Here is a 13,410-nt window from a genome sequence, read left to right as displayed (position 1 = left end):
TCTCCACCTCATTTTTAAATGTGGTTGCCACGAGGAGGCCGGCGCCAGTGAGGGAGGCGAATGGGGAGGCAACAGCCAGCGCGGTGGTAAAGCACCGCCCCCTTGGCCCGAGAAGGAATGAGGGAGCTCCTCGCATAGCCGCTGCAGTGCATCCATGACCGCCATTCTCCTCCATGGAAACCCTAGCTCCCTCTCTCTCGAGGCCACATGCTGTCGTCGAAGTAAAGAATAAGAAAAGAAAGAGAAGATCAAGCAGCAAAGAACCCTCCTTTCTCCTCCTCCCCTAGGTGCCACGACAGCTTGCATGCCCGGCCTACTTCGTATGGTGCCCACCGCTCTTTGCCGCCACACAAGCAGCAAACATCAGAGGGCCCACCCCCACTCCCCCCCTCCCCCCCCCCCCCACTATTGCTTAGTACTCCACTTGATTTTAGGTTATATTGTGGATATCTTATAATGGAGCGTTTTGTTATTGGGTGATACTTGTGTTCCATTTTGGGTTTAATAAAAGAGATTTGCTCTGGTCCAACAAAAAGTACCTCGAGATACTGGTACCTCACGGTATCAAATCGTTTCCGATCATTGGATCTAGCTTGGTACTGTGAGTTACCGGTACCTAGAGGTACTTTTTGTTGGACCGAAGCAAATCTCTTAATAAAATCAGTATTAATTTATCAATAATAATATGTCTAATTATAAATATAGCATTTCAACGACTCCAAGTTTGACGATCTGTATCTCTCCTAATTCAAAATCAAGTTTAAGTGATGGGATTATTATATTGGAATGTGCATTAAAACCTAGTTCAAATAAGTGGTAACTTAATTTTGGGGCCAGTATCAAAATGGGCGGTGCGCATCGACCAGATCGAAACACTAGCAAAAGTGAGATGCCGTCTCCATGTTCATCCCTCCAACCAAAACACCAAACTGACCCTGAATCTGAATTCTCATGAGTCACAAGAAAGAACGAGAAAGCAAAGCATGGATGCAGACAAGTAAAACAAGTGTACATAGCAGCTAGCAAATGCCCAAAACTAACAAGGGCCTGCAGATCCCATGCTTCTTCTTCTAGCTAGCTTTAGTGATCGCTTGTCGTATATAAGAGCATTGATAGAGTAGTAGTAGGAGTAGTATGGTGCACACAGTACATGGCATGGCATGGCATGGCAAAGCAAAGCAGAAAGCCGGCCATGCCGGCCAGCTAACAGTTTCTTTGACTGGGTTTAGCTCTACTCCAGTTTAGTAACCTTTGTCAGATCTTTCTAGTCACTTCCAAAAGTGTTAGGAGGTTACAGCTAGCATCAAGCTAGAGCATCTGATGACATAATTAAAGCATGCAGTCTGATCAAGTGCTACTACTACTACACTTTGCTATAGGTAGGAGAGTCCCTGAACTCTGAAGAAAGCAGCCATGGAACCTACTCCAATGTTCAGGTGCTTGACACTACTGTAACACATTCAGAGAAGCAGCCATAGCCTGTCTCTTCTTCTGTCTGCTTGAGTATAGTAATAGTACATAGAGTACATATTATTGGTCTCTCATTCTCATCATATCCATGCATCTCTTAACTTCTTTCAGGCTAAAGCTAAACTTATCCGGTTATATATGCATATATTCTTCATTCTTGGCTGGTCCGTCATCAACTTTTGATCGACAGGCAAGTAGAAGAAGCATCATGCAGTGATGCACTTCATGTAGACTTCCAGGCTTTTTCCTTGTGATGACTGACTGCCGGTTAGTTGAAAAGATCACAACAGGTAGTAGTAGAAGGGAATCTCTGGATCAGTACTAACTAAAGAAGTCGAGATAATGAGATCAAGTTGCCAAATTGGCTGCAGATGAGTAGTAGTACAATATATCACTGTAGGGGTGGTGATTGATCATCATTATCTGCAAGCTGCAGCTGGAAGATTTCTCTGCTAGCTCTTCCATTTTCTTTCTGCGAGAGAGACTGCTCTGAAAAGAGCATTACTCTCGGATGCAACTGGTTGTTGGGCTAGCTTTGGGCCGCTCGACATTAGGCCCATTCTGGTTGGGAGGCCCAGGCCCAACTAATTCTCCAACATGAACAGTCGAACTAACCACACAAATTGAGTTTAAATTTTCAGGCTGCTGCACGCCGGCCGTGTCAGGCACATCGGCGGCGGCGGTACGGTCGCCGGAGACGAGGGAGGCTGGCTGGAGAGCTGCTGCTGAAGCCACCGCCGCCGCCGCGCTGTATTGCCGCTGACGATGAGACGCCCGTCGCGCTGCTACCCAATCTGCACAAGTACTCATGCAGAATGGATTAAAGACAAGCTAAAAAGTTCAGAGCCAGCAAGCTTGCCGCAATACACAACTCCGTAAGTAAAAAAAAAAAAAGAACGACTCCTAGCTATGAATTCGGCTCATTCAGATTCATAGCTCAATGTTGGTTATTATTTTTTTTTAACGGAGGGAGTATGTAGTTACATCTGAAATGTTAATTAGGCATTTAGGCAGATTATATAGGTTGAATGCATAAGCATTGCAAAAGTACTAGTACACGTGTAAAGAAAATTGTCTTATTAATTCCTCCGTCTCTGAGTGGGTTCATTTTTCATCCCTCCCATTGATCCCAAAATAAATTTATTTTTCAGCTAATATTACACACTAGAATATATAAAAGTAATGGCTCCGGCAGTGGGCTCAGTTACAAAAGAAGTGTGATGAAGATGGAGAGTTTTTGATTGTTGCATGTCGTAAGCTTGAGATGACGGTTATGTAACTTTTTGCCAACCACGGATGGAGATTCAATAATAGATTGGAATAATGTTCTCCTTGTCCTGTTTGGTTTTCCTTTAATTTGGTTTGGTGTGATTCGCTTTATTTTGAACTATACTCTTCTAAAGTGCTAGATTGTAATAATGGCTGTAGCCGGGATGTTACTCATTCCATTATTTAAAAAAATGGATAAATGCATCAGGAGTAGATAAAATAGAGAATAATTGTATTGTGGTTTAAGAAATGAAGTTTTTTTTAAGTTTTTTCAATTGATACGTGTGAGATGGATAAAAAAATTAACCTATATTAGAAAGGCGGAAATACTCATAAGGGAGCATAGACTGAACGAACGATGATGGAGACGCTGCATCGGACAGCCAGCCAGATTGTTGTACGTACGTGTTTGTTCCAGCCGAGGTTTCGCCATGTGATCGGCGCAGTAGTCCGGCCTAGGTGGTCGGGCTAATTGCCTCGAGATTCGCGCTCGCTCGAGCTTGGGGGCACGGCTATAGATTCCACTTGTCGCCGGTTCGTCACAAAAATCAGACAAATAATCACGAAATTAGCGATCGCTGGTGTATTTCATTGTTGGGCATGTTCAATTCCTTCCCTGGTGTGGAAAATTCTCCGTATATATATAGCCCGACCTTCTAGCAGCAAGCTGGCAATAATGCTAGCCATCGCTGTATGGACATGTTTTTACTTAGTTATTTGCGAATTAGAAATAAATAAACTATAATATAGTTACATTTCAATTACTATAATACAACTACATTTGAAAGTTTTATTTAAGAGAATTTTTAAATGTAATTTTGTATTGATACTCTTAGTTTAAATCGGACCGATTTTTCCATAATTAAAATCACACAAGTATATAGTAACTCCTCATTCTCAATGGAATTAGTGCATGTACAATAGTGTCTAATAACGGACTCTCTTTATTGTCATGCAAGTAAATTTAATAACGTGGAAGAAAGAGAGGGAATAAGGATAAACATTGTTGCTACGCATGACAACGGCTCAGAGTCAACTCTTAGTATTTATTAACGGAAAATTTGTTGCATGAGGATAGAGAAAAGGAAATAAGTATAATAAAAAAATTATTTAGTGCATTAATTGTTTAGAAATCTTATTGTCTCTACTATTGTAGGAGAATAGTCTCTAGTGATATTAATTAATATAGAGAGCTCATATTAGACTCTACCTTTATACATGCCCTTAGTTGAATTTTCGCTACCTTTGAAACGGGGACATTATCTGGCATGTTATAACAATATTATCATGGTTAATTTCGTGTTCTAGCAACCGATCTTCGAAACGACATATTTTTTTCCCCTTTTGTAACTGCATGCGAAAATGTAATTCAATTTTTGCAGACACGACTAATTATGATCCGTCTGTAGTTTATAGGGTCCTCGTACATAAAGATGGTTTTCGTAGTAGAGACTGTTCACACGCTGACGCATGCTGCCGTTCAACTCTTCATCGTACATGGAACATAAAGTGACGGCCTGTCAGTCGTCGCAACTGCATTTCACTCCATGATTCCAGCTAGCCCCTCGCAAATGAGAAGAGGGGGGATTTTATTCGAAATGATTCATGAAATTTTGAGCTAGGATATGAATATGATCCCATCAAGCTAGCTGATCGAGAAAATGGTCTTTCGATCGATCGCAATTCGCAAGATAAATTCATTGATTACACACGCATCAATTCAATTTGACATAATCTGTTTCTGGTACACATGCATGTGGCATCTGGTCGTCGTGAGGTTGCAAATACGTCGCCGCCGTTTATTTTGCCGGCGGCGGCGGCGGCAGCAGGGTAGGCGCAGGGCCTATCGGCGGCGAGGACACCGGCGCCGGCGGTGGCGGCGTCACCTGGTTCTGCGTGCTGAGTAGCCTCCGGCCAGCACCGTGCTGCGGCGGCGGCGGCGGCGCATCGCCGACGGCGAGGTGATCTATGTACGTATACATATATGCATGAACAGATCAGCATATGTATGTATATTCAGAGATTTTCAGAATGTCAAGAACAATGTTGTAAACAACAATATGTGCATTTACCTGATAATGCGCTAGCATCCAAGGAATATTGTGGGCGTGAGACAACGACAAGCAGCAGAGTGATTAGCAGCAGCAGCAGAGACGATGACCTTGGAGCAAATGAGCCACACATTGTTGCCACTGAAAAAAAAATGGAAAATTGATCAAGGAGCTACTTGTTAGTACTCTACTTGATTGTGTAGGCTTAATTAGATGAAGAAAATGTGTAGGCCTGGCGATCAAGGGAGGTAGCCAAAGGGAGGGTATTTATACAAGTGAAGGAACTGGATTCCTGGAAGCCTGGAGGCCAGCAGCCCAGCACCAAGAAAGTACTAGGAAACTATACCTAGGTATTATTGTCTTCTCTATAAACTAGCTAAATGCCTGTATTTTGTTACAGATAAAAAAAATTATAGTAATATCTAAAATAAATAAAAGTTTATTTCTCATGAAACGTGTTATATATCTTTTTGCTATAGGAAATATGTGGCTGCCATTTAATTATTGATTGTTTTTATATGAATAAGAAATTCAAAGGCTAATTTGTAAAATTTACAATGGAACTAGAAAAGGGTGGCAGATTTACTATCACAATCATTACCTTTCTTTTGATTGACGATCTGCTAACCTATAGCTAGCTGACACATTTCACAGTTTAACTAGTAGTTATCAGAAGTCTTGGGTATTAGTGCACCAATTATAATAGAGTTAGATCTCACAAGTGTCAGCTGACTATCTGTATCTTGCAATATTATTCCAAGCTTACTATAAACGTTGACCACAGAAGTCTCATTCTGAACTTCTATAAACAATATTATCATCTTGAAAGAATTCTCAATAAGTTGTTATAGTAGCTTGTAGTTACTGCAGCAGTATATGATACTCCGTTTTAAAATATAGTAATGTAGATCTAGATGAGACACATCATAAAACTATGAATGAAGGTATACTCTCTCTGTGTCATAATATAAATTATTATTTTCTTTTGGGTAAAATTAAGGATAGTAAGAAAAGATTAGAATACCGATATTAAATGAGATTTGGTTCTAACTAGTGAGTCGATAATTGGGGTTTAAAATAGGTAGAAAATTGAATTAAAGTTGATGGAGGTGACAAGTACATCGAAATTCCTTATGATTAATATTATGAGATGGATTTCACCTTGGTTTCCTTGGTTAATTAGTTTGTTTAGCAGAATACTCCCCCATCCTTTAAAAAAAAGAACAAATTTATGTAGTCAGGTAAATCGTTTTCTATCTGTCGTCGTCGTCGCTTGTCGCAGGTAGAGTGATCCCATGCATTTGACAGCACTGTTACCGACGTTAAATTTCCTCGAGATCTGCACCCTGAGCCGCTAGAAATTTCGAATGCAGTGCAGGGAGATCCACTCCAAGATCTGTGCAATTTGACTGGGATTCGATTTGTCGCCACCCAGCTCAACCAGCTGCACCTGCACGAATCTTGATATCCAACTCACCACCTCAGTGCAAACTTCGAAATGGGCCGGAAGCATTCTCCCGTCAGATTCGGCCCAAGAGCGCTAGAGATAGAAGGCCCAGACTAGCATTCGGCCCTAATAGAAGTGGAGCCCAACTACAGATAAAAGCTAGCTGTGCTGTCGGCCCAAATACAAGTGTATAGAGGGTTGGCTAATTTAGCACGTGAACTTTCTAGTTTAAGAAAAGAAGCTTCTAGATGATAGTTTTAAAAAGGGTATCAAGTAGTACTAATTCAAGAAATTAGGTGTCCGGTTGGTATTTGAGTATATATACAAAATGTAAATAGATTCATGAATATAAATTAGTATTAGTAGTAGCCAACCACTCGACATGCTTGCTTAATTAGTTTATCTTTTGTACTCCATGGATTACTCGAATTATTAGTATCTTCCCCGGTATCTCCATCAAACTGGTTGCGCAGGAAATTAAATTTTAGTTATTGCCTTTCTCAGTAGCAATACCAATTTGTTAATCAAATTGTTAATGACTTAATTAGCACGTAGCATATCATATACTGATATACACTTTTATTGCATAATTAGTTCGTCTAAATCGTGTTATTAAATTCTTAAAGTGGTACATATAGGATCAGTTTCTTGGGCGATATGTTGTGAGATGTCGCCATCTCGACACTCCCGAGGGCTTTTTTTTTTTGTCAATCATCTCTTCAAATTTGGTTGAATTAATTGTGTCCAAACAGCTTAACATTCAAAACTTCTCTTTGGAATTTGAATTTCTCTCGGAGTGATTTAGCCTGAAATAGGGAGCTCCCTAGATTTTCAAGAGAGAGACGAGAAATGAATAAGTAGAGATCGATCGATCATCAACAATTTTATTCAGATTAATTTTGCACATTTGATTTGACAAACACAACTAAACAAGAGCTTGTGTGCTAATTATTGTCAGCCCCAAACCAATGAAATGGATCATTACACGATCAAATTAAAGCAAGCAAACTAATTACAAATTAGCTGAACACGTGGCCGCCGCCGCCGCCGCCCAAGAAGCTGAATCCGTCGCCGTGGCCGCCGGCGTCGAGGTAGTACTCCCCAAGCAGCACGGCCAAGAAGCCATCGTCGTCGCCGCTGCCGACGTGTCCCCGCGCCGCCTCCGCCACCGCATCACGGTGACCACCACTGTTGTCCACGAGAACACCGCCGCCGACGGCGCCGCCCGTCGTCGTCATCGCTGCGGGTGCTTCGACGGCGGCGGCGGCGGCAATGTGGGCGGCAGGAGCAGGAGTCGTCCGGTCGTCGTGAGAGAAGGTGTTGAACGATGCAGGCGGCGGCGGTCGACTCCGGTCAGCCTCGCCGCGGCGGTGTCCGGTCGCCGCCGCCCCCGCCGCCGTCGTCGCCGACGACGACGACTCCGTCTGCCGGAGCTTCTTGCGCAGCCGCGCGTTCCAGAAGTTCTTGATCTCGTTGTCCGACCTCCCCGGCAGCCTCGCCGCGATCTGTGACCAGCTGCACAACACGGCAACACGCACGGACGATGAACACGAACTCCATTGATCAAATCAATCGTTTCATGATTAATCCAGCAAACAATTAATCGAGCAATAATCTAGCTACCTGTTGCCGAGCTTGTCATGGAGAGCCAAGATGAGCTCCTCCTCGTGGTGGGAGAAGCGGCCGCGCTTGAGGTCGGGGCGGAGGTAGTTCATCCACCGGAGGCGGCAGCTCTTGCCGCAGCGCTGCAGCCCGGCGAGGTCGGGCACCGAGCTCCAGCAGCTGACGCCGAACCGCGCGATGTGCGTCGCCAGCCGCTCGTCCTCCTCCGGCGACCATAGCCCTTTCCTCAGCTTCTTCTTCTTCTCCGAGCAGCATCCACCCTGCTGCTGCTCCACTGCTCTCCCCATGATCATCTCAGCTCAGCTCAGCTCAAATGCTACTGAATCTGATTAAGCTTGCAATTAACTTCTACTGAATCTTCTTCGCATGCGATCGCAATAGCTCAGTATCAGTATCAGTAGTAGCTCACATCACATGCTGCTGGCTGCTGCTACAGCTGCTGCTGGATATATGGAGTGCCAACAATTAAGTTTAATTCGATCGCCATTGATTGATAGCTGTCTCGAGAGGATCTCTGATTGTGCCATATAGTTAATGGTGTAATTGGGAGGTTTAAAACTGGCATTATTGGCTGTAAAGGTGCCCAATGAATCATGATTAGTAAGTGTGAATGTGTGATTGCTGCTGTCACAGCAGAAGCTTTTTTGGCCTCAACAACCACTAGCTCTGTCTCTAGCTGCGTCCATTCTAATCATCGGAGATGACGAGCTCATCTTTATTCATGGATGCATGCAATGCGAGAAACAGATTCATTGGTGTGAGTTCTTGTCTAAATATCTTCGTTTTTTTTTTCGATTTGCAAGCCAATGTGTTTGCTGGGACGGTGATCCAATTGACCATATGTTTGAATTACATGTAGTATATATATGCATGCATATGTATTATATTTGCTTGATCTCGATCGTTCGATGCATGGCCAGGTAAACTATCAAGTCTAACGAATAGTTTTTATCCTGGACCATCAATCATACTTGGTTTAATTATTGGGGTTACCTTTTTTGCGAATGACTTTTCGCATTACTTGTTCCTTGTTAGCTAGCTACCACCTATGTTCTCAACAGGATGACGTTTAGGATATGGAATAATTAACTATTTGCCACTCTTATGAGTGGTTCTAAACGATTTGTCACTGAACCCACATGTCATAGACACATAATGCAAATAATTAAATGTCCCCTGGTTATATATTGACACGGCGACCAATGCGCGTGTTTATCTTTAATTTAATTTCTCAAACCATATATTCATAAAAATGATTAATAATATTCTATGAAAGAGTTTTTCATGGTAAATCTACTGATATGATTTTTTTTCACATTTCAAATCATGGTAGTTTTGCATCTATTAATAATTCAAGATTTTGAGGTTCAACTGCATGCATCCTATTTAAAGCCACTTATTGTTTTTAGATTATTCATCTATTGCTGCGGATTATTTACTCCACAATTTAAAAAATGTATTTTCTCCAAAATGAAAAGCTTTCGTCTACCGCATTATTTGGACCTTTATAATTTATATATAATATTTAATTTATCTCTATAATCAGAATTCATGAGTTTTCATCCATCGATAATCTAAAAGGAACACTATCTAGACGTCATCCTTTTGAGAATGGAGATAGTAGAAAGCTATAACAATTTATTACAAGAAATCTACTTTCCATCTCTCAATTCTGGTGCAGTTTAATTTCCGTATATCCATTTCAACACTCAATAAAACTCATTCATCAACTCTCAAAATTGGATAGGACAGGTCCTTCCACCAATATATTTGACCATGCAAGGCATCCACATGGTGTACAAGTACTGGGATTCAAGGTGGTGGTGGGTGTCATAGATGTTGCTCAGTGAAGCGCTGGAGCATACACTTATTTTCTCTATCTGATAGGTGAAGTTTCGCCCCTATCTTCGTTCTTTTTTGCTACCACAACCAAATTAATGTGGAATTCAGATTAAATCTCGCCAGTTTTAAGAGTTGAAGGATAACTGGATATATATATTCAAAATTTAAAGGAGACTAAGAAATATAGCTAGCTAGTCAGTCTTGCAATCCGCCAGGCTATGTGCATGCATATATATGCATTCTGAAGTATGAAATACAGGAAAATCTTGTCCATTGTGCAAACACATTGGCGTCACCGAGATCTTGAATTTTCAGAGTACGTACTACAAATAATGTGCTGGAATATATTATACATCCATATGTTAACCTAGGGCTCTTCTAATGTAGGGCCGTTATTACCTAACCCCAGCCAATATATATATATCGTACGTAAGATCTTTAAAATTGCGTACATAAACATATGCCTGTAGATTGATGTGAACCAGCAGCCGACACTCTTGACTCCTGATGCTATCATCCACTTGTATTCCGGCCGGGACACCAACCTGTAGTGAATAACTTAATTTCAATCAGCTCCATATATATATTGTCCGTTACTTCATATATATATATATATATGTACATGTTTATATCAATCCACATTCCACCATTGTTCTCTAAGTATAGTGCATTATGTTTGTCTCTATATAAATGAAGAACGTTTTATTAATGTCTATATTCATTGCAGCATATGTTTTTGTTGAGGTTTGTTGTGTGTGTCTACAGAGAGTATAATCATTTTGTAGTGGCATTAAATTGCGATACCGAAGTACGTACTAGGACAAAACCTTGGTGAAAAAAGAAAGAGAGAAAAATTATGTACACTTGTTATATAGTAGTATATCCACAAACTTAAAAACTATTGAGAGAATCATTCTTTCCTTCAATATGTTAATCATATCTCAACCTCATACAATGACTTGTTTGTATGTGTCTTGTAATAGTTATATGCTGTTTCAGGGACATTACTGCCACCGGGGGTGCCGGACTGGATCCATATACTAGCTAGCTCCTGACCGTCGGCAAGAGTTTGGTGATCAGATCCTTGCCGGAGAGGCTATTAATTCTTTGTGACGATGTCTTCATACCAACATGTAGTCAAGAGCTTCCATACTATGTAGTCTAGCTAGAGTTATCTTGGCTTTGAATCACATATTTGCTTACATTGACATGCATCTCATCCTCTCTTCAGATGTACCCTAGATATGGATTTTGGGATTGTACTTATCATGGGGTAGCATCTCTAAAGAAGGTTGCAGGTTCGCCGCCGTTTGCAGTTAGCTAGGCTAAGACTAGATAGGATGTGTATGGTGGTATCGGCTCGGAACTAGGGGCCGGTTATGGTAGCACCGGGGGACTTCGACTAGGTCGTGCTCATTGAGTACTGGTTCCTCAACTCCGGGGTTCTCTGACCTTAGCTAGTGTACCTGGCGATGGCGGTAATTAGTTTCTTATTAAAGGAATTGTCTAGAGTTCGAAAATTTTGATTTGAAGGATGAAAACCTATGGTCTGGCTTTTGCTAGTTAGTCATGGCAACGACCATATGTGCATGTGTCACTTCCTTTTTGGAGACATTGCTTTTGGAATGACTTTTTCGCGGTCCAAATGTTGCTATGTGGTGGAGCATGAAAATGAAGATAATATGTGGTTGTAGCTTGCTGAGGCATGAATTTGTTGTCATGTCATTTTTCTTTTTCCTGTTTTTCTTTGAAATGGTTATATTTTTGTATATCCCGGTTATTTAGAGATAGGATGTGGTCTTAGATTTAGTGCATCATCTTGAAATGATTATCTGAGATCAATAAAAGTTTCCATTATCTAAAATTTATCTCATTACTTAATGGGAAAATTAATCACCAAAATAGTGCCTCTAGCTAGGGAGGTTAAAACTTTTCGAGCCCATGCTTCTATATATATACACAAGGCAAACTAATGAGTGCTCTCTAAAATTTAAATTGTCTTAAGCCCATCCCTAAAATGCCAAAGCTTAAAAGTATTTTAGACAATTTTTAAAACGGAATTACTAACCTTCTATCGATAGAAAATCCATCTTCAAATCTTACAGATTTTGGACCACTGAATGAGCTTTGTGATTCATGCTCCAGGCCTTCTCCTCCAACTCCGGCGACCTCCTCTTCTTCTCCGGCATTGGCGACACCCTAGACTCTAACAGAGGACCCTACGGGTTAGGGTCCTAGGTTGGAGAGGGGGTGGGAGGGGGAGGAAGAAGAAGAGGGAGTTCGCCAGCCTTAGAGGGATGGCCGTGGGAGGAGGCAGCCCAGCGGTGGGCAGCGTGGCGGTGGCGGTGTCGCCAAAGCCACGAGGTCGGAAGCTAGTGATGGACCGGTGTAGGGAGGGGGGGCAAAGTGGAAGGGTTCTTAGAAGGAGGCGGCCGGTGGTGGCACCTCGCTACCGGAGACGGGGAAGACGGCGGCACAGGGATAGCTCATCGCCATTGGCTTGAGGAAAGAAGGGAAGAGGGAGGGGAAAGGGGAAGGGGAGGGGGCTGGCCAGGGAGGCCTCGCTGGCACCGTGGACTCCTTTCGGCTAGCCAGCGAGGCAGGTGGTGTCACAGCGGGGCCGTGGCGGCGGAATGCACGAGGTGACGAGGGCGAGGGAAACAGGAGGAGGAGAGGAGTTAGGGTTATGGGATCCGCACGAATCTTAAAGTATATCCAATGGTCTAAAATTTAAAAGACATGAGGTGAGATTTTCCATTAACATACAGTCCTCTTTTAAAATGTTTTGAAGTGTCCTCTGGACTATGGATCCCTTAAATATAAATGGAAATTGACTGTAGAAATGGCATTCTTTTTAAAGGCAAACTAGAAAAATATTTCTACATGAGTTTCTTTTTCCTGTGAAACTTAAGGTGACGAACTGACGAAGAAGTACTTAAGCCGTAATAGTCAGTTATTAGAACTGATTAGCACTCTCAAATATCAGTACTACTAATCATGCAAGGGCTAGTGAGGTGGATCAGCTTAAATGATTCTTTTCCTCGATGATCAACAAAACAATGTCCTGAAACCAGCTATATATATCCAATGGCTAATCAGATCAAGTTAATCCAGGTTTGCCTTCTACTCTACCACATGGATCATTAGATTCCAATTAATTATCTTACTCCAAAATCACCAATTTGTGCCCTTAATTAGCTAGCCCCAATAATCATCGGACGTCCCCCCTAAAAAGTGTTCTTGATGGGACATATAAAAATACAGATCGATCAATATCATTGCACGCCGCATGCAGGAATCTTTTGGCGCATCTCTCTTGCTATGTGCAATGAATTAATCTTTAATTAGGACAATTCATCCAGAATTAGTCGTCAATTATCAAGATGGGGTCATGGCAGTGATGAACACAGATTAGCCGATTAATTTAAACAAACAACTCACCAAAACTAAACTTTTGTGATGTCTGTACTACGCGCAACAGTGGCATGCAGCAGCATGAGACAAATGCCACGCACGTCAGCCATTCGCTGTCTTAGCTTAATAATTAATTAACTTTTTGGCCATGTTGGGTATATCATTAATAATAGATGTATATATATATATAATAAAAATCAATAGTAATTAATATAGTCTCGAATTGGTTAATCATGCACACACCAGATCCAGCACACTACAGGCAGCAGCTGATGCATGCATGCGTAAGGGGAG

General features: G+C 41.8%; 1 protein-coding gene and 1 long non-coding RNA gene across 2 annotated transcripts; both read right to left on the bottom strand.

Annotated features, from left to right (window-relative positions):
- Positions 1-7,087: 7,087 nt before the first annotated feature.
- On the bottom strand, positions 7,088-8,340 carry LOC107278734 (transcription factor MYB61). Its single transcript, XM_015788478.3, has 2 exons — positions 7,861-8,340; positions 7,088-7,752 (listed from the first exon to the last, which is right to left on the bottom strand). Exons 1-2 carry the CDS (start codon positions 8,151-8,153, stop codon positions 7,257-7,259), a joined length of 789 nt encoding a protein of 262 aa, XP_015643964.1. The 5' UTR covers positions 8,154-8,340; the 3' UTR covers positions 7,088-7,256.
- A 1,635-nt stretch (positions 8,341-9,975) lies between these two features.
- Positions 9,976-12,338, bottom strand: LOC136354973 (uncharacterized). Its single transcript, XR_010738919.1, has 2 exons — positions 11,771-12,338; positions 9,976-10,247 (listed from the first exon to the last, which is right to left on the bottom strand). It is a non-coding gene; the product is annotated as an uncharacterized lncRNA (long non-coding RNA).
- Positions 12,339-13,410: the final 1,072 nt, after the last annotated feature.

The sequence above is a fragment of the Oryza sativa genome, chromosome 1 (genome assembly GCF_034140825.1).
Source record: "Oryza sativa Japonica Group chromosome 1, ASM3414082v1".
NCBI lineage: Eukaryota > Viridiplantae > Streptophyta > Magnoliopsida > Poales > Poaceae > Oryza > Oryza sativa.
This window is presented reverse-complemented; position numbering and strand designations above follow the sequence as displayed.

What these genes read in the sequence shown, in the direction of transcription:
- LOC107278734 (XM_015788478.3), bottom strand. Translation starts at nt 8,153, where the DNA reads ATGATCATGGGGAGAGCAGTGGAGCAGCAGCAGGGTGGATGCTGCTCG. An exon ending in CATGACAAGCTCGGCAACAG is followed by an intron (nt 7,753 to 7,860) that starts GTAGCTAGATTA and finishes CGTGTTGTGCAG; the next exon opens with CTGGTCACAGATCGCGGCGA.